Source organism: Hoplias malabaricus, chromosome 18, assembly GCF_029633855.1.
Source record: "Hoplias malabaricus isolate fHopMal1 chromosome 18, fHopMal1.hap1, whole genome shotgun sequence".
Taxonomy (NCBI): Eukaryota; Metazoa; Chordata; class Actinopteri; order Characiformes; family Erythrinidae; genus Hoplias; species Hoplias malabaricus.
Genome location: NC_089817.1, coordinates 24,994,486 through 25,022,231, shown reverse-complemented (window position 1 = coordinate 25,022,231; position 27,746 = coordinate 24,994,486). Strand labels below are relative to the sequence as shown.

Here is a 27,746-nt window from a genome sequence, read left to right as displayed (position 1 = left end):
ATCCCATTGAGAAACAGTTCCTAAATGTATGTGATTGAATGACTATCAACCAACTTTGCATCTAAAAATAGCTGTGAATGATTCACAACTGGGGTGGCACGGTGGTGCAGCAGGTAGTGTCGCAGTCACACAGCTCCAAGGTGAGGAGTTTGGTGTGTTCTCCCTGTGTCTGCATGGGTTTCCTCCGAGTGCTCCAAAGTCCAACAACACACGTTGGTAGGTGGATTGGTGACTCAAAAGTGTGAGTGTGTGAGTGAATGTGTGTGTGTTGCCCTGTGTATTCATGCCTAGGCTCTGGGCCCACCATGACCCTGAACTGGATAAGCGGTTGAATGAATTCACAATGGATGAATTCACAACAGCCTGCTCATCATGAGCCTGTCCCAAATCAAATATGCTTGGGGTCTTCTGCACTTGTTGATATCACCAAAGTGCAGACTTTGAAAAGGAGGACTCATAACGCGATTTGGAACTCAGTGGAACTGTAATATTTTAAATAATATTTACAATTATTTATATATCCATATAGAAGCGTTTTACGTATTACTTTTTGCATATTGCAGTAGAAAACTACAGAGACAAGAAGGATAATTTAACATAGCTAAAAATAAAAACAAAGTAAAACTACTAGTGATATGTGTCAGCATATAGATGTTGACTCTGTTTATTTATATTAATAAACATGTTAATGAAATTTAAGGGAACAATTAGCCAAAATATTAAGTTATCTATAGAGGTTGCTACACAAAGGTGTGTCTATGGTGGGCTGAGATGGACATCTTAAATTTTAAAATATTTATTACTCCATATAAGCCTGCAAATATATATATTTTCATGATATAAAACAGCTGACACCTAGTTGTCTAGATGTATGAAAGATTCCATACTAAGCCTATTTCTCATTGAAGGTGACCCCCTCTATGGAGCATAAACTGGACCGGTCAGGGACTGCAAAACAATTTGATTCTTCATTCTATATTAGGTGCCCTTTATACAAAAAAGGTAACGGTAAAAAATGTAAAAAATAAAATAATACTTCTTACTGTTGTTTTTTTCTAAACTAATTTTTAGTAGTAAATGACTTATTACATCTTTAAACAGTGGTCAGTTTGAGTGTCCTGTAGCGCCGCCTACTGTCATTGAGTCGCACATGCGCAGTGCGGCGCAGCTGTTTGACCAAATACCCAAGCCTGTGGAGGAGAAGCAGGACGGCAATGGGACAGACTCCCTTTCCGATACAGTTAGCGCTTTTTACCGCCGTCAGGCCCGTTACACCCGAGCTAATGATATTACAGGGTGTGTGAACGACTTTACCGGACGGTTGTAAGGCGGTAGAGTAAAGTTTGGGTCTAGTAATCCGAGAAAGAGTGAGTTAAGCGGCGGGTGGCGGCCGCTGTCGTTATCGTTTCTCGTTAAAACCGAGTTAGTGTCCGATATGGAAGACTTCGGCTCGGCGCTGGACAAGAACGTGGCGGACCTGACGGTGATGGACGTGTACGACATGGCGGCGGTGGTGGGGCAGGAGTTTGAGCGTATTATTGATCAGTACGGCTGCGAGGCGCTCTCCCGCCTCATGCCTAAAGTGGTGCGGGTCCTAGAGATCTTGGAGGTGCTCATCAGCCGCAACAGCATCAGCCCGGAGACGGAGGAACTGCGACTTGAGCTGGATAAACTCCGGCTGGAGCGATTAGACCGCCTCGAGAAGGAGAAGAAACACAAAAAGGTGCTCAGCTAGTTATAGAGAGATCTAAGGATTTCGCTTTAGATTTGGAGCCAAAGCTCCTGAGCTCAGAGTTACTGGGTATAAAATTAGTTATTACAGTTCTGTAGGGAAGTCATTATCTAAAATTACACAGTATTGTTTAACTGACACTTTACCCAACTGAGTAAAATAACAATTCTCTTCACATCGTCCCCATGAATACAATTAAAGTCGAAAATACTGACAAAGGGACTTTACATTTCTACTTTATTACATGGAATTGATTCGAAATATTAGCCAAATATATCACAAATACACCTGTATGTAAATAAAAGTATAACGGTTGCTAACTGTTGTTATTATTCAAAATACTCAGAGAATTACATCAAATTTTGCCTCGGTAAATGGAAATAGGAAAATGTAATTATTAAGTGCTGTTGTTTATAAGCTTTAAGATGTACCCTGAGTGAAATAAGCAGTCAGTAACATGGCCGATCATGTCGGCTTTAAAACTGCAGTGTACAAATACAGATTTAAACAGGAGAATCCATACATTCACTATTTCTGACGACATAAACCTGAGGAAACCATCTCATCAGTTTACAGGGTGGGGCTTTCAGTCTACAGGAGAGTGGTGGACGGGTGGTTGGACGTAGAGGTGGGATCTAATTGCATATTCATGTATCCATGTTTACTGAATGAAAGTGAAGGTGTAGAGAGACACCTAAGCCACTTTAATACATTAGATTTTACATTACATTTGTACACTTTATGATTTTAATTAAAATCTGCTGCATTTAAGTTCCTAAAAACAAATCAACTTTTTGTAACATTTTGCTATAAAGCGATACTTTTAAAGGGTTTATAAATATTACAATATGATAGGTCATAAATTTCTTATCACCCTTTAATAAAATGGGCAACAGGTGAGTAACCACCAAGACTTAAGTTAAAAAGTATTAGGCAAGCATCCGGTCACTGTTTGTTTTCTGTTAGTGATAGCACACCAGCCGCTTGGTTATTGAATACACACATCATACTTGAGATATATTCAAGTTCTTCTTAAAAAATACTAGGAGTAGAGCCGTAAAAACTTGGTGGATGTGCTAAGAGATTCGGCTGCAGTTCTAAAAGGGTAAAAGGGATCTCAGTTCCTGATAGATTTAGGTCAAAATACCAAGCTCTGTTGTGGTGATCTCAGGAATGATTTTACAAATTAATTGCAAGTTAATTTGAGGAGTTGTTGCTTTTTTGGGAGTGTTACGGAGGTCAGAACAATGCAAAGCAGAGCGAAGTTCCTGTGCATGGCAGGAAGTGAGTCTGTCCAAACTGGGTCGTTGGGAATACGACACTTCATCACGTAGCTGTCTTTCGGGCCCCTTCGCCAGAAACGACCCTACAGAGTTAGAGGGTCACACATTACAGCTTTTATGAGCAGTAGTTCAATGGTCAGTAATAATACACAGAATGTGTGTTATAGGACCCTCTTTAGTCCAAGTAGTAAGCCTGTAATAAGACTAGTGTGGCATATGGTGTATTCTGTCAACAGATAATAGCTTGTTATTGTTGGACATAATGAGGATCAGTGCAGGATTATGGCAGTCATAACATCTTGAAAGGTTTCTATTGAGCTACTGCAGTAAACTGGGAGTTTTTAACAAGTGAAAGACCATGATGTTACACTGTCACTACACTTGTCATGATTAAGCTAATGTTATGCTGGTAATTGTGATTAACTTTAAAAATATGTAGTTTTATTGTATACAGATGTAAAAGCACAAGCCTAAATTGGTCATATTTTAAGGTGATTAGACATGTCTGCTCCTACCTCCTTATTGACGACTGAAATCTCTCAGACTCAAATAAAGGACCGTTTAAAGATGTAATTGCAGAAGTTATAACCTTAAAACTAAGCATTCATGATTTTTTAAAGACCCCAAAATATTCAGAATCGGAAAAAGATGAGCAAAGATGCCTTTGAAAGGACTTAACCATAAACAGATATAAGTGACAAATGCATACAAATATTAGTAGGTGTTTCTCAGTATAGAAATGACCAGCAAGTGAATTAATGAAGATGCAAATTGCTGACTAAACCGTCCATATATATCAGGAAGGTAGATTTTAATCTTTAATTAAAATTGTTTAAATGAGTAATCACTGCCTGTGTTTGTGTGTGTGTGTGTGTGATATCACAGGAACTAGAGTTGGTAGAAGATGTGTGGCGAGGAGAAGCCCAGGATTTGTTGTCTCAGATTGCCCAGCTGCAAGAGGAGAACAAGACCCTCCTCAACAACCTGTCGGTCAAAGACTGTGCAATGACAGAGGAGGACATTCAGAGACAGGAAGGTAATACATAATGTGACCTTCCTAAAGGGACTCGCTTTTACTCAGCCAGCTGCATCTGTGTTGTGAATAAGGATTTAAATACTTAATCTCTATGGACTTTTTTCGGTTTATCTTTCCTCACTTTTGGGAGAACACAGCCTACAAACAAAATTCAAAGCAGTTATTTAGTGATTCTAACATGTTGTATATTAGTAATAGTTCATATAAGGCTCAGAAATTGGAGAAAGACATATTAGAGTCTGTAACAAATCTAGCAGGAAATGATGACTAATATTCAGTAATGTAGGTCACATATAAACAGAAGAAGCCATATGACAGGCTCATGATTAGATGATATTCTGTTGGGCTTTTCAAGATTTTAACCCTTTTGTTTCCAAACAAGATTTAATGAAATATGCGTATTACTAAAATACTTGAAAATTTACAAACAGACAGTGGCTCATTAAATATGAAAAGAAATTAACCAATAATTAAGGTTTCTGTATCAGAGAAGTATCTCTAACATAAGGGCAAAATGAAGGAATAGTGACTTCAATGGTCAGTTCTTTGTGCATAAGTGGAGGCAGGAGACCAAAGCAGGAAGGAAGTTTACAAACACATGGATCAGCTATTTCCTAAATTACCTGTTGTGGGCTCTTATACTCTAGCCACACTCACGGCTATACCCCTGCAAACCACCTCTTGACAAAGACAAAGGGAACACATGCGGTCATCCCCACAGCCGTTGACATACTCATTCTCGTGGCCATTTAGAGATGGACAAAAACATTCAGCTGTGCCACACAAAGGAGTCCTTCTCTGCGTAACTGAAGGGCAGCCAGGAAACCCTGCTGCAGGAGCAGGCCAGCGTGGGGAAGCATAGAGAGAGCTCAGTACTGACCGTACTCCCACGTGCCCTGGGTTCAAGGCCACCGGAACAGGCCCCTCTCAGTCCACCCTCAACCTGACTGATTAAATCAGAATCTAAAATATCTCCATTGCCCGTCTCCATGTTTACACAAACTGAGCCCAATCTCATCAGCCAAGGTCACTGCTGATCTAAAGACATGAAATAAAATGTTTCCAGTCACCAGAAATCATGTAAATAATTATTAGGTTATGTAAAAAATTATATGATAGGCCAAACCTTTGGAAGCACTAAAGATGGAAGCTTTTAGATGTAGAAAACTAACATCTTTACCCACATAACATTAGTGTTTCATAGTATTGTTTTTTGGTCATGATGGCTTACGAGAATATCAGAGTCGTTTCTAGGATGTCATCTTTGTATGAGCATTTGGATTATTTGTTTGGGCAACTGTGTGGTCATGATTAGATAGAATGTGAACAGCTGATGCTGCAGATTCATGAGATATTTGAATAATTTTTTTGTTCTGTATTATCACAAAGATAGTAATAAAAATGTATATATATTGAATCTGATGCATGAACTTCATAGCCAGTAGAAATGTAATCAGATTTGTAAAAAGTAACTTTAAACAAATGCAAGCGTTGTTCATTGTCTGAATTTAAACATGAAAATATATTGTAATGTAAATAGATTAGTAAGTGATCAGTGTAATGGACGGTTATGAACATGGCATGATAAAGTGTGAAGGATGTTCACATATAATACATTAGTATTCGAGTACCAAACTTACTGTAAAATAATTGTGAAACTTTGGAAGTACATGTTGCTTCCATACTTATGACTCCTTCATGAATGTTTATGAAGCAGCAAGTTATTTTTGTGTCAGCAGCTGAGTGTGCGTGTGTGTATATATGTGTTGGAGGTTCACAGACACAAATCTATTTTAAGAGCCACAGCAGGGACATTCAAAAAGGAACTGTTTTGCTTTGAGTGTCAGTCATACCTTGGTGCACAGCATTTTCCAGTCCACTGCAGGAACCACAAAAGGCTGAAACAAAGTGAAACCAACAGTGGGGAAAAATCTGGGATTGTTTCATTGTTTCAACTTAGAATTAACCAGCATGTTTAGGAGTTATCAAAACATGTGTAGCAGGACAAACACAACCTGAAATGTCCTTTATCAGTAAAGAACTATATTAATTCATTCATTATCTGTAACCGCTTAGTTCAGGGTCGCGGTGGGTCCACAGCCTACCTGGAATCATTGGGCGCAAGGCAGGAATACACCCTGGAGGGGGTGCCAGTCCTTCGCAGGGAAACACACACACACCTACGGACACCTGAGTCGCCAATCCACCTATCATGTGTTTTTGGACTGTGGGACAAAACCGGAGCACCCGGAGGAGACCCACACAAACACAGGGAGAACACACACCAACTCCTCACACACAGTCACTTGGAGCAGGACTCGAAACCAAAACCTCCAGGTCTTTGGAGCTGTGTCTTTGGAGCTGTGTCTTTGGACTGCGACACTACCTGCTGCGCCACCGTGCCGCCCTAGACTATATTCAGTATATAATTATGTACTATAGTATTCAGTATGTGTTTCTCCATCTGGTTTACAGGTATGTCAGAAAGGGAAAGGCAGGTGATGAAGAAGTTAAAGGAAGTAGTAGATAAACAGAGGGATGAAATCCGTGCCAAGGACCGAGAATTGACCCTAAAGAATGAAGACATAGAAGCAGTAAGTGGCTTTTTTCACAAATCTAAAATTCACAAAAGCCTACATCAACACATCACCAACTTGATCATACATTTTAAATGGGTAAAACACTTACATAGATGCTAACAGGTGGTTTGTGGTTTATTACCACAAAACACATTACTACACATTTACTTTCCCTTTGACTTCTGTTTTAATTGTGCCCTAGTAATTGTGGTCACTAAGGTTACGTTCACACAGCAAGTAAAAGTGGCCCAAATCTGATTTTTTTTGTTCTGCTGTTCACACAGTCTGTATAATGTGACCTATATCTGACATCAGTCTGAACAGATCACGCTCCTGAACTGACTCGCATGCGCGAAGGACAAGGCTTCAGGCGCTGACCAGAAGAAAATGTCCGTCTGTTTCATACAAAGCACTTCCGTTTTTGAAATGAAGGAATGGGACCAGACTGTGCGGCCCTGTATCACAAAACATCCATTTTCTTTGTGAGCTCTGTGTTAAAGACAGAGTATTAATTAAAGACTGTAAAGAATATTAAAATGTGATGGATGTTTCTTTCATTCTAAGTTTATAAATTTCCCGGGTCTCTCACGAACACATCGTCTCCAAATAGAACTAGACGAGCGCCGACATGAGTTTAATATTTCCATGATCCATATTTATACAGCTTCATATCGACATGAACAACATAAAACTGATATAGAACGACTAAAAATAAGCTTTTCACTTGTTGTTTTATAAAAAAAATGAATAAATAAATGAGAGACAGGAACCTGGATTAAGGAGTTTTACACGTTTTTCGTTTCTCAGTAATTTTACAAAATGAAAATGCTTTGACCAGTCCGTTTCCATGTCCTAAACGCCTCAAATTAAGACGAAAGTGCTTTGGGCCATAGTCTGGAGATCATTCTCAACAGCCGGAGTGATGTAATAGTCACATGAAATCCAATCTGACCGCTGCAGACAGAGCCACATTACCACAGATCCGATATGGCTCAGATCTCAATACCACATATGAAAGTGGCCCAAATCTGATTTTAAATAGTCAGATTCAATGCGATTTGTGCTGTTCACACAGCCACAAAAATGACACATCTGTGTCACAAATGTCGAAACAGATTGGGCCTGTTTTACCTGCTGTGTGAATGTAGCCTAATTTCATTTAAAATGACAGGATGGTCAGCTGTATCATTTGGTTTCGATGAAATACAGATACCAGGATAAAACTGGCAGACTTCGATTTATTACGTTTTTAAGTATGAATTTGTTCATTGATAGCGAAGCAGATGTGAGGTAGTTTGTATATATGGAGGCACACCTTAACTGAACTACTAAATCAGCATTGCATTTTCTCAAACATAAATGAGCAAACTTTATAAAGTCTGATGTATGTACATACATAACATACTACATTTTTGCAACAATCAAGAACAATAGTAATTTACAAATCTTAAATGACATATTCAAAAGATTTGATGGACATTACATTGAAAGACACTGGAGTATTTGAACAGCCTGACCCAGATACAGTTGAGGTCTGTTTGTTACCTGGCATTTAATCTCTACTATGTTCCCAGCTACAGCAGCAGCAGAACCGACTGATGAAGATCAACCATGACCTGAGGCATAAGATCACAGTGGTGGAGGCACAAGGTAAAGCTCTGATTGAACAGAAAGTAGAGCTAGAGGCTTATGCCCAGGCTCAGCAGCAGGAGCTGGGATCACTCCGGCAAGAAATAGCTCGACTAAGGGATCGACTACAGTGCGAGCAGACCACCTCTGAGACTGAGAAGCCACCCACACCACCATCACCTGCACAGGTAAGATCAAAAAACTGAAAATGCCTGATAGGCAGTGATGTGATATAATGACATGCTGATGCCTATGCTTGGTATAATCACCCATGTTGGCCAAAAAGTTATATTCTACTGTTACTGCAAATTTTAATGTTCTAAAAGCATTAAAACAATTCTATAAATTGTACAAATACAATTCTATTTTTATAAGACTGATATATGTAGGTAATTCTTCAGTTCTTCTCATATGATGCATCTAAATGGGGCTTTTCCTAATTGTGAGTGAGTATGTATATGTGTGAGAAAGTAAGTTATAAGCCAATTCTATGAGATGCTTTACATCTAAAGAACATTATGTGCTGAAACACCCCTTCGAACTTCCATGTCATCACAAACACAATGAATGCTAAAAGGCTGTTTTCTGTGGAAATAAAAAAGGATCCATTTTTTTACCTGTAAAACAAACGCATTGAGATTTGTTCAAGCAACTACATACATGTAAAAATCTGCAATTCTTTGAAGACTATAGGCACAGGCACGATGGCACAGTAGGTAGTGTCACAGTCACACAGCTCCTGGAGGTTGTGGGTTTGATTCCCGCTCTGGATGACTGTCTGTGAGGAGTGTGGTGTGTTGTCCCTGTGTCAGCGTGGGTTTCCTCCAGGTGCTCCGGTTTCCTCCCACAGTCCAAAAACACATGTTAGTAGGTGGATTGGTGACTCAAAAGTGTCTGTGAGTGTGTGTGTGTTGCCCTGTGAAGGACTGGTGCCCTCTCCGGGGTGTGTTCCTGCCTTGCGCCCAATGATTCCAGGTAACCTCTGGACGCACCATGACCCTGAACTGGATAAGCAGTTACAGAAAATGAATGTTTGAAGACTTTTTAACAAGCACAAAATAATTTTTATATTCATATGTAGTTGCTTAAACACAATTGAAAGTCTCAGAATTGTTTTTATTATTTGTTTTATAAATACCAAATCTGGATGGCATCATCGTGCTGCAGGTAGAGTCACTGCCACACAGCTCCAGGTTGTGGAGCTGTGTTTAAGACAATACTGATGATCTCAATTATCAGGACTGCTAATGTGTATGTGACCACACTGAATCAGTGAGTTCAGTCAGTGTGTCATGGAAGTGCTGAGGGTGAGCTCGGAGATAAATATAGCCATAGTCTGGATATCAAGCCAGAAAAGCAGGAGCTTGACCCAGAGGCAGTTTAAAGGGATAGTTTACCCCAACATTTACAAAGCTAACAATGAATTTGGTAGTTTACCCCAGTATTAGCTGAGTACTATTATTGCAATCAAGTACAATTAATAATTTTCTGCAGTTTTCTGTTGTATTACCTTTGCAGATTACATGATGTTGCAAACTTTTAAAAAGACTTGTTAGACTATCACACAAAGGAGTTTAAAATGGCAACATATTTTCAAGTGTTTGCGTCTCTATAACAAAATATATTCAAATTGCTCAGTTAAGTAAAGATTCAATAAAACCTCTAGCAGTTGTTCAACTTCACTGAACCAAAAATAGAGAATGTCACTTGGTTCTTGTCCTTGTCTTGGCTCAGAGATTACTCCCTGAGCCTGTACCAGCACGGGAGCGACACCTCCACCTTGTTCCTTGCATCCATGAGGAACTTAAAGATGCAGATGAGGCATATGAGGATGATGAGGAGGAAGAGTCTATATTGCTATGGGTAATGCTTTAGTTTGCCGGGTTTGCACGGTTTGAAACTAATGCTGCATCTTGCGTGTGGGCATTGCTACCAGGATGGTGCTACCTCCACAGTCATTTGAAGCCAGTGCGGTGGATGCGGTGTGTTTATAGAAGTCAGCCTGCATTAATGTTAGGGACCAACCAATATAAATTTTTTTGTGCCCAGTGCCAATTGTAAGGGTAAGATACCTGATAACTGATAGCAGATAGCTGATAATATCGTCTGAATTAATTTCATATTGATATGTCAGCTCTTCAATTTACAATTCTAGTTAATAATAATAAAAAACTGAAAAAGGTTTTAAATAGTTGGATCTAAAGGATTAAAGCATATAAGAGGTTCTGATCCAGTGCATGCAAAAAAAAAAAAAAAAAATAGAATATCAAGGGAGTAGTAATCTTGATTTTAACAACCGTATGTGGCTTGTGATATGGACTGAAAATAGCATGTCTGCATATGTTGGTTTGCATTGAAAAAACTGTTTGATATGTAGGTCAGCACCCACTTTATGTGTAGCTCTAATTACAGAATGTTTTGTGGGTCATACCAGCAGACATGAATCATTTACTCTCCTAAAGTGAAGACTGACAATGTGCGGATTATGAACTATAATGTGTCCTGGACTCACAATATGGTCAGATGTGTTTGTTGTTGTTGTTTTTTGTTTATTTTTTGTTTGTTTTAATTTTTTATATTGTGTTTGTGTGTGAGTGTTTTAACAATTTGTACACGTTAACCCAAGTACAGAGTAAATGGAATTAATTATGTCCATAGAAGCATTCGTGACTCTACTTTCATTTAATCAGGAGGCACTGGGTGATGAAGAGGCAGGACTGGACCCAAAAGATCCGAACCGACCACGCTTTACCCTCCAAGAGCTGCGAGATGTCCTCCATGAGAGAAATGAACTGAAGGCCAAAGTCTTCATGCTGCAAGAAGAAATTGCTTATTACAAAAGGTTAGTAAATACACCACACAGCTGTTCTCTAATGCTTTAACAAATGCCATTGTATTTTCTACATGAAATTGAAAGCAAATTCATGTTGCACTGCATTATACGTAAGTGACTTTTCAGGATTTGTCAAGGTGTTTTATTTCTTTGGACAATTTTGTGTTGGCTCCCTGTTTTGGTGAATTTCACTGATTCATGCCCTTTATGCGCAGAGAGGAGAGGGCTTTTTAAAATGTTTAAAAATAATCTTATTTCTACAGTTTTCCTCGGGTAGACTTCCAAGACAAGTGTGTGTATGCTATTTGTTCTGTATAATGGGTTTAAAGTATAATGATTTATACCAGAGAAGGATTATATAAAATAAGTCTTATTATAGGAGGTCACTTGTGAGGTCGAACAATGAACGGAAAATCGTGTAATGAATAACATGGTGTGTTTTTATAGGGAAGTCCTGCTCTTAGGTTTAAAAAAACTTTCCATGGTTATTGACATATTCACATGCGCGTTGTCCAGGGAAATTGTCTATTTGATTTTGTATTTGTTGGAATTTACCAGTGATTCCAAATATTCATTCCATATGTTATAGTGGCTTTAGGTTTTGGGTTTATAGGTTTGTGCCCATTTAAAGAGACATGAGCTTGATCTTGTATGTTTGGGAAAACAGCCTGATGACATCCCCCAGATAGATGCGGGATGGTCCTACTTTCCAGATATAAGGACATTGTTTAGTCAGGTGCTCAACGCTGATATCTGAGTTATAGGCCTATGTAATACATATATAACCTTGCTACACTAGACTTCTCTGCAAAATTAAAGCATAAATCTTTATACACCGAATATGTCTTGGCTGACTGACCACAGTGTGTACTACAGTGTGTAATACAGAAGGCCATTTTCAATTCTTACACTTGTGTTCTCTTTTTCTAGCGAAGAACAGGAAGATGAAGCAAGCCCACCCACTCCAGACCCCTCCCCTACGCTTAGACCCCACTCCAGAGCCAATCAGCCAGAGTCTGGCATAAAGCGCTTGTGCGTACTACAAAGTTCTGTCAGATATTTCTCTCATTTCCGCACATACATACACATACTCACCTGCACTCAGAAAACTGCTTGGGACAGGTGAGGTGATGTAACGAGAGTACACATCAGAGCATCACTTGTTAAACTTCTTGTGCTGGACTGTGGTGAAATCTGCTGCTAACAAGGATACACCCTCAAATTCTTTTTGTCTGTGCTGCTTTAATCTACAGTGTCACAAAGAACACATGAAAAACAAACTAACCTGCGAAAAAAAACAGTGAACTCTTAGTAATTCTTCAAAAAGTATGTTTCCAGAACACCATACTTCTTAGTTTTGTAGAAAATTCGATTCCCTAAACAACTTTCAGTACCCAGCTGTATATTATAAAATTATATTACAATAATCTGGTTTAAAGGTGCTGTATATGATTTCTGTCCAAAACACTTTTTTTGTAAAATTCAGGGAATACCCTCTGGGCCTGTCTGCATGCTGAATAAAAAATCTAGTGTTCGTACATAGCACTGGCTCTGTAAATGGGAATACACAGAGTGGCTCAGACAGAGAAGAAACATTATTTATATAACATGGATTTTGTTGGTGGAGCTTCTGGAGGAAAGGGTATTTTTGTTCTACTGTTGACTTCAAATTTCAACAGTCATTCTCCAGAATTGTATACAGTGCCTTTAACTGAATTGTTTTAAAATAAGATCTATGGTATTTGTCATACATTTTTATGTGTAGCATGCTGTTCCTGCCCGAGCCGAGAAATGAACAATAGTCTGCCACATGAAGGGCAACATTGTTAACCAGTCAGCTATTTTTACCCCAAGTAAAGTGTTCTCCAGTCGAGTCACTCAAATCTACAGGCTAAACTGGAGTTTTTGGGGGCCTTGTTAGCCACGCTAACAAGTGTTACATCCATGGGCTAACAGCAGTCTTATGGGTGAGTGACAGTATTGTTTGGATTGTTATTTATTTATTTACACTCCGTTCAATCCCACCCAAATTTACCTTGAAATTGCTAACCTTGTACTGTACAGATAATGCTGGAGAGATGAGAAAATGCTCTGATAAATGAGGCAATGGATAAAGCTGGAGGCGTCTTCTAAAATATAATGCACATGTTAGAAGGTATATCTCAGTGTTCTGAGCTTCATATTAAACCTCAGATATGTCTTTTCCCCAAGAGCTCTGTGGCACAACATGGTATTTTATCAATGCTTTGGCATTATTGTATTCTTGTGTCACTAGAATTAATTAAGGCATTGTCATTATTAAGCCTCGTTTCTATGTGGTGTACCACAATGGTGTTGTCGCATCCTCAACCACAAAGCGCTAGTTAGGAAGTGTGGCATGATAAAGTGGAGCTTACTTTTTGGTTTCTGTGTTCCCTCTTTGCTCAACTCTCCATGTCTGTGCCTCTCTGTAACAGGATTTTCACAGCCATTATGCCGATGGTGGCGGCTGGGTTGATTCGAGATGACCCCACTTTACAGCCAATCAGACGACTTATTTCCCTTGTACGACCTTTTTATTTCGGTGGTTGACCTCTGTGTTTCTTTTTCGCTCTTAACACTTTATCCTAGCCCTGCATGTGTTGGCGCTGCATGCTCCTCACTCTGATCAACCCCAGCTTACCTCTCATTGGAGCTGCTCCCAAACCAGACAGTATTCTGATTGGCTGATTGTGGGGCCATCTTTGACTGGTCAGCAGAAAGGTCATTAGAATCAGCCAGTCAGAATAAAGCACCTTTCCCTTCTCTTCCAAGGTCTGTTCACATGCTAACACTTGTGACATAACAATTGTGTTTTTTTTTTACACAGTCTCATTATCTCACCGAGTTTTAAACCCTTTTTTAAAACCCTAACAATAATTAGCTCAGCAAACTAGCACCTTGTACTGTATGTGTCTCCCGATGTGGTTGAAATGAATGGCCTGAATGTTTGTTGAGCTAGGGTGTTACACATGAGCTCACTGGTGTAACCACATAACAATACCAGAAACACCAGCTCAACTTTATCACAGTACTGCATATGTATGTAAGAGTTTGTAAAGGCACAATCCATAGTCTCCATATTTGATACTTTTGGTTTATGGTGCAGTGTGACTGCCCCCAGTGGCCCTTATTCATCAAAGTTGCATGAAAATAAAAATACACGGCCTCACCCAGAGTTATACATAAATATCTAAACAAAATATATTCCATAAGTGATGACCTCTGTTAATGACTTGGCAGCAACTGCTTGAAAGCAAGCACAAATCTTAATTTGCTAGTGTTTTAATTCCACCTCACATTTACAAATTACATTTTGAGAATGTCCAAAATGCAAATTAGCATTATTTTCTGCTTGCACTGATATCTCTTATATTATAGTAGATCTAATGTTCCAATGACCCACCAAAGCAGCATTTTAGAGATGTACCAAAGATTAACTGTTGTATCATGAAGTGTCTAAAATATGGGTACTCTGAACACAACTTTGACAAATAAGGACCGGTGATAATTACAATAATCTCAAATGTACAGACTTTATGTACGACAGCTAAAAAATAGAAGACCTGCTGTATGGAAAGAGTGTGAAACAAAATGTACACAATTGATAGTTCTATTTAAACTTAACCTTGGAAACAGGTCGTCAGAATTTATTTTGATGGGTGACGAATTAAAGTAAAATGCATCGGTGAGAAAAGCATGGAGAAACATGACAGGTACAGATGGGTTGAACAACATTGACCTCTTGTCCACAGTTTATATCAAGGTGGCAAGAAGCAATATGTAAGTGAGTGGGCAAAATCAATATTGAGACATCAATGGCAGGAGCTTCATACACAGTGACTGCCTAGATTTTAAATATGAGTAATCCAGTAACTTAGATTTGCTTTTAGGTTGTGATTGAAAGCACATTCACATGACTGTGATGCATGTGTATTATTGTGCTGAGTAAGAAACAACAAAAGAGAAACTAGTCCTCGGGTGACAGGCAATGTCGATTCAAAGTGGGATCAGATTGTGAGCAAGAGCATTGCGTTCACAGTTACCGGTGGAGGGATTTTAAAGACAATGGCAGTGGATAAACCACAGACACTGACCTACTGAGATTTGGAATAACGTAATGTAGTCAAATGATGGATGTAAATGATGTAATCATATTCTGCGGATTTAAAAGTTACAGAATGTGTTTTAAGGGATCTCTCCCTGTTCATTTCCACTGAAATCAAGAAACAATTCTATTTTAAAAGCTCATGGTGGTACATATTCTGCATTTTTCCTTTATTTTGTCACCCGTCTTAAAATTATAATGAATTTTTCTATTGTTTCTTCAAGACTTTTTAATAAATAAAAGCAAACCAGTAATGCCTCCCTCCCTCCTCCCCCCGCCCCTCTCTCTCTTCTCTCCTTTGCAGGTTTAGCTTCTTCTCCCGGGACAAGAGGCGCAGCTCTCAGAGGGCCCAGTTGGGAGAGAGTTTCAGCTCGTGGGCCAGCAATGATGAGGTTTACACAGAGCAAGCCCAGGAGGCCTTACAGCACATGTAACGTTGGACAGTGACAAGCACAAAGGCCCTCTAATCCCTAACCTGCGCCATGTGACAAAGCCACACTTACACCCCCTATTATTGTCAACTTGCACATCCCTGCAACCTGCCATCAGTGCATAAAGGAAGGACTCACAAAGGGACACAGAAATACGGAGCAGCTTAAACTTAGTTACGGTAAAACAACACTTCCACCCACGCCTTATCCCAAAGAGGTTGGGGTGTCAGGCTTTATCTTTAGTTTTCTTTTATGTATTTCTTGTGTTAGAACTATTTTATTTTGGTATACCAAAACGCAGAGTTACTGTAAGTAGAAAAGTTTGAATAGAAGGACTTTCAAACATTTTTGAAGACATTTAAAATCAGAAGGGATGAGGAAGTCAGGGAAGGAGGTCACGTCGATGTGCCTTGAGTAGCTATCATACTACATTTGGATTACTTTATTACATACTTAAATTCAAATTGAATGATTAAATGAGGCAATGCCTAGTGAGAAGTCATTTGCCAGTAGCTTAAAATAAATGAGTTTTTTTATTGTCCTTTGGTATGCCCATGGTCAAATGGTGCATTGCCAAGAGTGTGGCATTTTTTATCATTTGAAACACATGGAGAGTGTTGATATTTTGCACAATAATCACAAGTTGCCACATTTGAAATGCTGCATAAATTGAAGCCTGAAAAAGTCATGGCACAGTTTTCTTGTTGGAGATGTGTATAGTAGTTTTATTGCAGAGCTCCACTGTAGAAAATATTTAAAGTTATTTGTGAAATTGTTGATTCTCAAAGTCATCAGCAAGCACCATTCTCCAGCTTTTCTGCATTCTTGCGAGTTGAGTGGTGCTTTCACTGGCAATAACAGAGTTGTTCAGCTGAAGCATGAAAACAGCAATTCAATTATGGCAAGATATACTGACTAAAGCTTTTTTGTGAGCTTGGAATTCTTGCCTGTGTTTTTTATTCAGTGTTTGAAACATGTAGCCAGCGTAGCTGTAAAAGGTTATAAGATTTGACATGTGCGTTTTATACAACAAAATACGTACAGAAGAGAAAATACCCTTTGAAAGATGCGTATCAAAGCAAAGGGGAACGCTTCATCATTTCATCTCATTGCCCATTAAAGTATTTTATACAGCACACTTCAAGCCATGCTGTTTTTGTTCTTGCAACATGAAACTTTGTGTGTAAAATATCAGATTAAAGATATAGATTAAACAGGGGGTTATTTTGCAAGGGCATATTTTTGGCATCGGTGACCACCTCACAGCCATCGACTTTATATCACTATATTCTATTCATCACAGGCAAGGGCACATAAAATTTTTTTTTTTTCTGAAGTCCCAAATATTTAAATATTGTACAAAAATGGTAAAAGCCCATCAACTGGCCAACTGTACTAAAAAACATTTTTACTTCATGTCTACATAATATAAACCGGCTGTGCCCCTAAGACTACGTAGTTTGCCTCTGTACTTAACTGACAGCGCTGTATATAAACAGGTCTGAGCCAAACACACTAAATTGCTGCAGGCTGAATAGGTAGTTATACTGTATGTAAATATTGGTATTGGTGGCATCATAGAATTTTCAATTAAAAACTGCTTCAATCTTTAATATACATTCTGTGAGAATTGGGAAGTGAAATGTACATTTTGGAACTAAAACGAAAACTCTACATGCAACATCATTTTTTAATCCCCAGTCCCACACAAAGCGCCACCAACTTGGGAGTGTGACGAGTGTGAGAGCAAGCACAAGCTTCATTTGAAACATGTGAAGTCAGCTACTGCCCCTTTTTGAATTGCAGCCAACACAGCTCCACTGGACAGCTCAACACACTTGGAGGAGAACGCTAACAATCCAAATACACAACATCAGAGAACAGATGGCCACGCTGGCTAGCAATATGCTTTTGTAAAGTAGGAGAGAATGGGCCCTCCTACGCAACCAAAGAGAGCAAGGGTTATTGTGCTCGCTAGGACTCCCACTCTCGGATGGATGAGAGATCCCCTGAGGACAGGGCCAACCCTTAGACCACAGCACCACTCAAGTACTCAGTATCAAATGTTTTATTGCAGTACACACAGAAAAAGTGGTTTTACATCAAATGGGCCCTTTAAATAATCCAGTTTACACTACCAGAGTGTGCACCACAGGAATGTCCTGACTGTTTTAATATATGCGAACATATTTCACACAGCAAGATTTCCTTTTATCCTAATCATTTAAGAGCAACGTCTAGACGTCTGGACAAGTTTCTTGGTTTGTGAATGCTCCTATCAGTTCAGCAAATGGTTGTATGGTAAATTACGTACACAACTTCTACAGAAAACAGATTAGCATTCCTATTATGAAGGGAACATATTGGGGGGAAAATACAACATAAAAGCATCGTATGCAAAAGGTCCAGACTTTGAAAATCAACAAAGCATGCAACGTGACCAGGGGGTGTCTAATCTTTTGCATGAGTGTAGGTTAAGCTATCTTCTTTCAGAATCCCTGTACGAGACTCTATATCTTCTTTCTTCTTTTCCTCTGTTTGATTCTCTCTCACTGCTCCTTTCCCTGTGTCGCCTGGAGTCCCTCCTGTCTTTGGGGTAATCCCTAGTGCCTCGATCATTTCCTCTTTCCCATTCATGCCTCCGCTCACGCCATCGCCCATAGTCTCCGTCTAGTGCTGGGGAGGCATCTTTGTCTCTGTCTCTTGGTCTTTCCTCTCTCCCTCCTCCACCTCCGTCCCACCTGCGTTCAGGGGCCCTTCCCTGAGGCATCGCTGTGGTCAGGTTGATAGGTCTCCTGAAGGGTCTGTCCCTACCTCCGAATCTTAGCTGTCCTGACTCTTTTTTCCCTCCTAATCCTCCACCGAGTCGTCTAGGGATCCAGCCCGAGAGAGTCCGTTCTAGCTCAAAATCCACAAAGACCTCCTGCTGGTCCACTACCATCCTGTTAGCATCTCTCCATGCCCTCATGAGGGAGCGCTCCTCTTTGTACTCAATGAAGGCATAGCCCTTGGAGAAACCTGTGATCACATCGCGGACCAACCGCAGTCTGCGGATATCTCCGAACTTGGAGAACACGTTTTTCAGCTCCTCTTCAGATGTCTGCTTGTTCAGCCGAGCTACAAATAGAGTAAGCTGTGCATCCCCTAACACACCTTTGTTGGGCTGGTAATTGGCATTCATTGCCCTCCATATTGCTCGATCATGGGGCTCCACATCAGTGCCATCAATACTGCCAGCCTTTAAAGGGTCATACGTCTTTGCCAAAGGACTCCACTCATTCATTTTCTGAAATGAACAAATAAAGCATCACCATAAACCAATTGCATACATTTTACAAAAACAAGTGGAAGTTAATACTCTGTATTAGTAGCAGTTGTGAGAATATTCCTACTCCTCTGGGAATCATTTACCCATGATGGTGCATGGTAACTTTAAGCACATGTGCGTTGCTCCAGATAATTCCATTTTTAATAAGTTTCTAAGGAGATCAGACACCTGTGTCTTTAATGGGTGCACGATACAGTGAAATTACTAATTTGAAGATGTAGACACAGTGGCTAATGAAACATTTACCATTTCAAATATAGTGTTTGGAATTCTAAAAAAATATCTATAATACATAAGTAATAACAGTGGTTCTCCACTACAGGACCACATGCCAACGTCTGTAACTTCATCTATTCCCTACATAATCCTGCACCCCACTCCAACACAAACGTTACTTACAAAATCTACTGAAAATAATTTTAACCATTGTAATTCATACAAAACAGCAATTTCTAAGTGAACAGAAAATATAGTCACAAATCACACTTACGGTATGCATTATTTATCTCTGATTTGACTCATTCTCAGTGCTGCAGTGACACTGGCGTCATGGTGGTGTTGTAGTGTGTGTCCTAGTATGAATGGATCAGACACGACAGTGCTGCTAGAGTTTTTAAAAAAACCTCAGTGTCACTGCTGGATTGAGAATAGTCCACCAACCAAAGATATCTCGCCAACAGCGCCCTGTGTACAGTGGTAAAGGACTGGTGGATGACCAACACAAACTGTGTAGCGACAGATGAGCTACTATCTCTGACTTTACCTACAAGATGGACCAACAGGGTGGGTGTGTCTAACAGAGTGGACAGTTTAAAAAACTCGAGCAGCACCGCTGTGTCTGATCCACTATTTCCAGCACAACACTATTTCCAGGAGGCAAAGAATTTATGCAGAGCATCCGATGGACTACAGTTTGTAATTACACAGTAAAGCAAGTTACAAAGTACTTTAAGTGGTAAACTGTAGTTGATCTAAAGGACAATGAATGTGGAAACAAGGAGGTCATTTTAATGTTTTGGCTTTTGTGTGTGTATAGTGTGTAGAGTTGGTGAAGTTAAATGGCTTCCTACTTTCTACACAGTTCACAATTGTAAGATATAACATTCGGGTTACTTCACCCAAGAAGAAACTGTTTGACCAGGATGGAATTGTGGACACGTGGCTGAATCTCAAACACCTATTTTTATAGGCACATTTTACACCGTCTTAGTGCAATAGCCAGTATTTCAATTCCAAACTAGTGCACTACATAGGGAGTAGGGAGCTAAGGACAGAGAAAAAATCAGTCCAATCTTACCTTTATCAGCGCGACTGTACGATATTATAAATCAATACTGAAAAACTATTAACAGTCCATAGTTGTTGCACCACACTGCAGCTTCGCCCTTATAAAAATATCACAACTAACACCGCGTACCCTGGGCGTTAGTTTATCTGCACCGCTCCTATAGTTCCGTGTGGAAACTTCAGTCGGAACCTTTTTCATTCCAAATGTTCCTAGCTCCCTACATAGTGCACTGCACACAAATCATGAAACAGAGGGCCCTACCACCAAATAATGCATTAAAGGTTTGATATATGTAAAAATAGTGCGGCTTGTGGCTGAATACAAAGGGCTTCTATTAGAAATATTGTGCACTATTTGAAGGTACAAGCGTTTTGGGTCATTTCACGAATAAAGGACATTTTTTGTTCTCTTTCTAAGAGAATACATAAACAGACATTAAAAATCTCAATTGTTGTATTTTCATTATAAGTCATCTCATAACAATGCAAAAAAAAATTCAAATATATTTTTCAAAGTGCTGTATAGTGTGTCCCTCAAAATGGCCACTATTCTTTTGTCTTGATGATAATTTGTGTTTTGTGTTTATTTTTTATGCTGGGTTTGAATGTTTGTGTCCTGTGCTGATTTCTGAATATTTGTACAATAGACTTAACATTTGTTGATTCCGTCAAGCTTAACTCCTCCACTCTATTACCAAGATTATAGCTGCATAAATGTAATTTTTTTTATTATTATTTTAAAATATCTGTCAAAATACTGACTGTAATTTGTTTCAAACTTAGCATCTTTTCCTGAGAAATTGCTAATAATAGCTTGACTGTTTAACAGTGTTACCAAGAGTTACACAGTGGTAACAGGGTTGAGTATTTAAATAATGTATAGTAATAATATATTAGACACTGACTCCTGAATGGTCCTCCAATTGTGAAATGATCCAGTTCATGATCATCGTGCATTACATAGATAGAGATTCAACACCAGTATTTATATATTACCTTGAGAACCCTTCCAGTGAAAATCAATGTATTTTATGCTGTTTACATGTCAATGTGTTTGAGGGTTTTTTCATGGGTTAGAAGATTAAATTAGCAGTCAATACCATTACTGAACATTTCCGCTTTGAAACTACAGTGGTCCAAAGTCAATTTCAAATCTGCAACTTCAGACAGAGTTTTTCTTACATCAGAAACCTAAGGAACTAATCCCATCAACTTGCAGGGAGGGGCTTTCAAGCTGCAGGTGAGTAACAGATAAAATAAAACAACATAAAGATTGGAGAATTGTTAAATATTCATAGATCCCAGCAAACAGAATGAATGTGAAGGCTTAGGGTTACATCTAAACCTCTTATAAGCCAAGAGAAATGTCCCTCAGTTCGTTTCCTATTGGACCAAACACTGAATGCATCACTTATGGGGGAAAAAGCAAATATTTATTAATCAATTTTGTTCATTGTCTGTAACCGCTAATCCAATCCAGGGTCACAATGGGTCTGACGTCAGGGAACACACCCTGGAGGGGGCTATTTTGATCAAACTATCCACCTACAAAAGTGTGTTTTGACCTTGGGAAGAAACCGGAACACCTGTAGCAAACCCACACAGACACGCAGAGAACACACCAATCTCCTCACAGACAACCACCCGGAGCAGGGCTCAAACCCAGGACCCTGGAGCTGTGCCACAGCGACACTACCTGCTGCACCACAGTGCCACCCTAGTGTTCATTCACTTATTCACTTATTCACTTACAATTTAAAAAGCAAAGAGTCAAACAGGTTTCCATTTGCATAAAACATTTTATTAAACAATGCCTCTAACCCAGCAAACAGAATTAACTGAATACTTTGAAGTTGGGTCATTTGATACTGAACACTCAACAAGAGGTACAGATTCGTTCAAATCCATGAAATGACACGTTCAGCATCATAAAACTATTATTATTCCAATTCATGCCAAGGGACAGGGGTACCTTCCAGTTATCCCAAGCTTTTAAAACATGGCTCTTCGAAGCATCACTTCCATTCCACAAATGTTTTTGGGCATCATAAATAATTATTGCTAAGCCACTAACTACTTTACACTGGCTTAAGAAAACTCTGTTTTATAAAAAATGCATAAATTTGGACTATAACTGCATGCTTTGGAAGCACTGGTCTACAAGTATATAAAATATACAAAAAGAAATGTGTCAAAACTAGCATGTCATATTACAGCGGGATAAATATCATTAAAAGTATCATGTAGGACATGTAGAATATGTACCGTAACCTAATGTGTTCAAGTCACTGTTTAACACACCTGAACAAGTACTACCCCCTAAACATTCTCAGTTTGCTAAGGCAATAATAACATTAAAAACTGTATTTAAGAAACAGGGTGTTAGTAGTCCCTTCTCTGAATCAATGTTTGAGCCACGGGTGAGCTGCTATCGAGGCTTTACTTCGGTCGCCGTAGTCATACAGCAGCTCCTCTCCCTCCTCTATATCTCTGGAGGCCACGAGGATGAGGTGAGGTATTCCATTGATGTCGTGGAGCTTGGTCTGACAGTTGCCATTTTTACTGTGATTGATGAGCCTTCCCATGCGGTCTGTTTCTTTTGTGGCATCAACGCTGGGAAGAAGAGGAGGACAGTCAGAAACTGTAGACTATGCATAGGCCAGAGATTCACAATATTTTCTGCCTCAAGGCCCACCTGTTTATTACTAGAAAGCATGAAAACCCACCCAAATGTAGCTTAAAAATGTCATTTGTGGAAATTGGAACACGAGTCAAGGTTTGTTATTTGAGATTTGGATTACATTAAAATAGAGGTGTGGTTCTGTAACCTACCAATAGGTTTTGCAGAGATACTGGAAGTAATACATGTAGCAGCCAGTAGTAGGATCTTGTGCATATACTGCTTCCCTTTTTTTGGCTTCGGTTTGAAGCAGCAGGTCACCATGATATTCCACCACATACTGCCCTTTCTGGAAGTTCTGGGTCGCAAAAACCCCTCTTCCTTTTCCTTCAATGAATTTGACCTAAGGAGGACAAGTGTAATGCCAGTTTGAACAATGTGAAGTCAACTTGAATGTAGTTAAAAAGTCTTCACTTCTTAAAAGGAGCAAACAGTCATTTTCTTTAATGATTCTACTTCACATTATTCAGACACCTAGTGGCCTGGAAATGCCAGATATTCTCTAAACCTATTAAAAAAATGCCCATCCCAAACTACAAGGCAGTATGATCTTACACAAATTGCACTTTACAGAACAAAATATTTTCCATAAACATTATTAAATTCTTTTGGTGGCAAACATGATGTATTGCTCCTTTAAGCCAATGATGTTTTTACCATCATTCCAATTTCTATCCCTTTTGTGATCAGCTCATCTATGTGTTTCTTCTCCGCACACTGTTGACACACACACAAAAAAAAAACAGACATGTGTAAAGTACACACAAACACATGAGCAAACAGACTCACTTTTAAAGTAGGCAATATGAAATGTTATCAATACAAGTTATATCTCAGTACACATTTCTGGGGTTATCACAAGTCACTAGACACTCACCATGCATGGGTGGGTCAGTCATTTTTTCCCCAAAAATTCTGTTTCATTACCTTGCTGTCTTCCTGTATACTAAATCAATTTTAAATATGGCTGCCTCCATGTGGAGGCCACTCTACAGAGCATATATTGGTTCATTGTTCATACATTCATTCATTGCCTCTAACCGCTTATCCAGTTCATGGTTGCTGTCCTCATCAATTTTTACATTTGTAAATATAATAAATCACTTTAATATTGTTAGCGCACACCAAACACGAAGTTCGCGTTCCGACGTTTACGACGCAAAACCACTTAAGTCGAAACAAGGCTTTATAAAGTAAATGGGAGATGTGTCGTAACCACGAAACATCGTAAATCAGGACTGACGTAACCCGAGGACCTCCTGTATTGTTTGACTGATTCAATAATAGATTCAAGTTAAATTTCTGCATAATTGATACATTAAGACGTCATATAGATGTGAGTGGTTTAATACAAAATGTTTGAATCTATGGAAACTTACCAAACTGTTCACAGCAGTGGTGATAGGAACAAGACAGCCGAAGTGTTTAATGTTACTAAAATTTACCTCATAGAAAGTTACGTACATGAAATTAGGGCTCATAAAATTTCTTGTGGTTACGTTGTATGGCTAAACTTCGAAAATCCTGCTTTGTGAAATACCTCCCTGTATAAAATGCTGCCTTTCACATCAAACCACTCTGAATTACTTTATTTTTTGCATTTCAATGACTGAATCATGCAGAAATTTAGAAAAATTGATTGAATTTTTATGGGAAAAAAAGATTAAAAATCAGATTTAAATGTAACAAAAGACTTGCAATGTCTTTTCACGCGTACCTTTAATTCAGTTTTGCTTTTCCTGGAACTTCTTCGTATGGGATAATAATCTGTGACCTTTCGATTCTGGGAATTTTTGCTCTCTGCACTGAATGAAAAAAGAAAGAATTGCATGAGTGGCCTTGACTTGTGCTTTCTATTATTTTAAAAAAGGTCTCTGATGAAGGAAAATCTGGCCAAAAAATGCTCACACTCTCTGTGAAGCTTTTGTCACTTTCATTTTATGACAGACTGCTTTCCTCTGACATCGAGGCCGAGCACTGTTGACCTCTGGAGTGACCTCAGGTGCTGAGGGAATGTAGGACTGCACACAATGTAGCGGCCTTATCTGTTCTTCTGCTCTCTGCACGGGATGTTGGAGGCCTTCATTCACAGCCATTTTAGGGAGAATTATGTCTCCATTTACAGTACTGGGTCTCTTTACTGTAGGGCAGACAACAAAGGATATTGTGTTAAATAATAATAATAATAATAATAATAATAATTATAATAAAATCATACTGCTTTAGCTCTAGTGCAACAATAATGCATATGTAACACAATGTTGTATCCATACAGTTATTCTGTGTTTCCGCCTGTGTGCAAAATATCCTGGAGGATCTCCCATCCTGGATGAGTTTGACGGAGATCTCCTCATGGTGTGGTGTCTTTGAGGCGCTGTGGCTCAGGAAACCGTGAAGTGTAGAGTGTCCATTGCACAAAATGTCCTGCAACACAAAGATAGTCAAGTAACCGTGAGCTGACATGTTAGTGATGGATAAAGCTTAGATCAGGTGGCAGGCAAACTGACACTGGAGCTGGAGAAAATTAAACCTGGACTTGAAGATATAAAATATTGGGTGTCTCTGGAAAACAGACTGAAAAACAAGATTTCATTATTTGTAAAATTTAAACGTGGAAGGGGATAATGATAAGTATAAGGATTTTTTTTTTTAAAAACCATGGCACAGTCTTAATTTAATATATCATTAACTCAGTTTAAATTACCAGTCCCAGAACAATGCTTCATTCCATCAAAGGGAGGGGACGTTTATATTGGAAGGAATGTTAAATTCCATAAAGAAACTTTAATCTGAAAGAAAACTAAAATTAAATCCTCCCTCTGGTCTTCGATTAACTCTCTAAACACCCATCTCCGTTCTTCTAATGTTTGTTATTAGAAATTATTTCCTAGAAAAAAAAAACCTCTAATGCATTCAACATGGCTTTTATAAACATACATTTAGTCCCAGCCTCTGCAGCTCAAAAGGTGCATGGCTTGTTTCCTTAGGATTTATGATGGAAGAAATCTGAATTTTCCCATTTAAGACACTGTTCCCTGTTACACTGAGGGAAAAGGTTTAAGAAATTGAGAAAGCAAACTCTTGAACAGACAAATAGTGTTTTGAGCCTCTATTTTTTCCATCTTGAAAAATCAGGTGCTCCGTATGAATGGATGCTGCGCGACGTGTTGTTGACAGAGTGTGTGTAGAGTGTTGATAGCGGTGATGAACACGCCCACACAACCACAGGGCCTTTAAACTGTGCTCAGTTCTCCACCTCGTTATATTTCAATATATTCTCTGTCTGGTTAGAAAATGTAGAATTATGTGCTATAGTCACGCATTGTGCGAAGCGTCGCATGAACAAAAACAACAGAAACAATGAATAATATTAAGCTGAAAATGTTTTCGTAACACAACGCTCCGTTCCACCTTAAACGCCGCAGCTAGGCTGTACCATTTAAGGTGGAACGGATAATTCGAACAAGAAGAACTTCAGCTTTACCCAATTTGTTCCCTTACTTCGGGTGGGACACTTCGTCTTTCGATACGTAGTGAACTACAACTAAACCCCAAAAAAGAAGCAGAATATTATTTCTCAGTCTCTTGAGTTTTTTATGGCGGAAGAGAGTCGTCACCTACCCCGTTCATTTCAGTCCTCTCTCTCTCTCTGTTTCTCTCCCTCTTCTTTTTGTTTTCGGCGATGTTGCGGGCTTTGGCTTTAGCGAGCGAGCAGAAAGCAGCTTAAGCTCCACACTTGGTTTTCCAGGCCGTGCAGAGCGAAGGCATTCCACTCCCCCAGACCACAGACCGTCTCTCTGGCGCTGAAAGAAGAAAACTTTCCGGTTGTTTCATTTAGAGCACCTCGCCCGAGCTAGTTTGTACAGTTTCACACCGCCATGTTTCCACTTTTAACTCATTCACGGAAGGGACCCATGTGAGCGTTTAAAAGGCCAATAATATTCAACAGAAACCCTCCATAGGGGGCGCTCGCGAATGTGTTGTTTTTATTGCGATGACGCTGTACACCGTGTTGTTGCTCAGCTTGTGTGGTTTTCTAAAAGATACGGTATAAATAGTCTACAACAATTTGCTGTAGTAGCTTCTGCTCTTTTGGAAGGCTTTGAAATAGAGGTCTGACCAAATATTTCTGTGAGAGTTTGAGTGCATTCAGCCACAAGAGCCTTAGTGACTGATTTTGGATGAGATATTGGTGGGAGATGTTGGATTAGATCCATCACACATAAGAACTCGGTTCCACTGCTCCAAAAAATGGGAGATTCATACCCCTTTGATTTATTGTTTTTTTTTTTTTTGCTTTTTTACATTATGTCTCTACAATGAATGTGTTCAGTCATTGTGCATTGTAGTCTACATACTTTTGGACAGTGTAGCTGTTGATTGTGTATGCTATTAAATCTACATTTTTGGAGCAATGATATTACAAATTAATTTGACATGTTTTAAACAGATATTTACATGACTTTATTTTGGTGACTTTTGCTGAAACAACGATTGAGTCACATTTTTTCCAGCTTAACATTCGCTTACTTAAACATACCCAGATTAAATTGTGAACAATGAAAAAGAAATGTATTTAAAATCATTGTGAAATTAACTGAAAGCCATCATCATCATCATCTTCTTTTCTGCTTAATCCATTTCAGGGTCACGGTTAACTGAAAGCCAGTTTACTCATATTTTTTCTTTAGCCTTTGATTGAAGGACAGTAACTTTTGCTGTCTCTAAATTGTCGCTTGAATGTTGACTGTATGACCATAAGCATGTGGGAAAAATAATATAAATCATTAATACAATATTTA

General features: G+C 39.0%; 3 protein-coding genes across 4 annotated transcripts; 1 reads left to right on the top strand and 2 right to left on the bottom strand.

Annotated features, from left to right (window-relative positions):
• The first annotated feature begins 1,193 nt into the window (after positions 1 to 1,193).
• rilpl1 (Rab interacting lysosomal protein-like 1) lies at positions 1,194 to 17,267 on the top strand. 2 transcript variants are annotated; one of them, XM_066651190.1, is made up of 8 exons: positions 1,194 to 1,723; positions 3,901 to 4,051; positions 6,527 to 6,645; positions 8,205 to 8,447; positions 10,950 to 11,101; positions 12,023 to 12,124; positions 13,549 to 13,636; positions 15,523 to 15,660. In XM_066651190.1, the coding sequence occupies exons 1-8, from the start codon at positions 1,436 to 1,438 to the stop codon at positions 15,526 to 15,528; spliced, it is 1,149 nt and encodes a 382-aa protein (XP_066507287.1). In that variant the 5' UTR covers positions 1,194 to 1,435; the 3' UTR covers positions 15,529 to 15,660. The 2 variants fall into 2 exon arrangements, with proteins under 2 accessions (XP_066507287.1, XP_066507286.1); XM_066651189.1 differs by lacking the exon at positions 13,549 to 13,636 and having other exon boundaries at positions 15,523 to 17,267.
• A 440-nt stretch (positions 17,268 to 17,707) lies between these two features.
• On the bottom strand, positions 17,708 to 20,469 carry snrnp35 (small nuclear ribonucleoprotein 35 (U11/U12)). Its single transcript, XM_066651420.1, has 2 exons — positions 20,275 to 20,469; positions 17,708 to 18,935 (listed from the first exon to the last, which is right to left on the bottom strand). The coding sequence occupies exon 2, from the start codon at positions 18,930 to 18,932 to the stop codon at positions 18,129 to 18,131; it is 804 nt and encodes a 267-aa protein (XP_066507517.1). The 5' UTR covers positions 18,933 to 18,935; positions 20,275 to 20,469; the 3' UTR covers positions 17,708 to 18,128.
• Positions 20,470 to 22,050: 1,581 nt separating this feature from the next.
• kmt5aa (lysine methyltransferase 5Aa) lies at positions 22,051 to 26,865 on the bottom strand. Its single transcript, XM_066651079.1, has 7 exons — positions 26,566 to 26,865; positions 25,218 to 25,368; positions 24,853 to 25,084; positions 24,662 to 24,749; positions 23,602 to 23,661; positions 23,097 to 23,287; positions 22,051 to 22,877 (listed from the first exon to the last, which is right to left on the bottom strand). The coding sequence occupies exons 1-7, from the start codon at positions 26,572 to 26,574 to the stop codon at positions 22,667 to 22,669; spliced, it is 942 nt and encodes a 313-aa protein (XP_066507176.1). The 5' UTR covers positions 26,575 to 26,865; the 3' UTR covers positions 22,051 to 22,666.
• Positions 26,866 to 27,746: the final 881 nt, after the last annotated feature.

Bases quoted from the DNA above. Each gene is read 5' to 3' on its own strand.
- rilpl1 (XM_066651189.1), top strand. From the start codon at position 1,436: ATGGAAGACTTCGGCTCGGCGCTGGACAAGAACGTGGCGGACCTGACG. The intron at 1,724-3,900 runs GTGCTCAGCTAG...GTGATATCACAG, and splicing joins AGGAGAAGAAACACAAAAAG to GAACTAGAGTTGGTAGAAGA. The intron at 4,052-6,526 runs GTAATACATAAT...TCTGGTTTACAG, and splicing joins GGACATTCAGAGACAGGAAG to GTATGTCAGAAAGGGAAAGG.
- snrnp35 (XM_066651420.1), bottom strand. From the start codon at position 18,932: ATGAATGAGTGGAGTCCTTTGGCAAAGACGTATGACCCTTTAAAGGCT.
- kmt5aa (XM_066651079.1), bottom strand. The intron at 23,662-24,661 runs GTACGCGTGAAA...GTGTGTCAACAG, and splicing joins AAAGCAAAACTGAATTAAAG to TGTGCGGAGAAGAAACACAT. The intron at 22,878-23,096 runs GTAGGTTACAGA...TCTTCTTCCCAG, and splicing joins TATCTCTGCAAAACCTATTG to CGTTGATGCCACAAAAGAAA.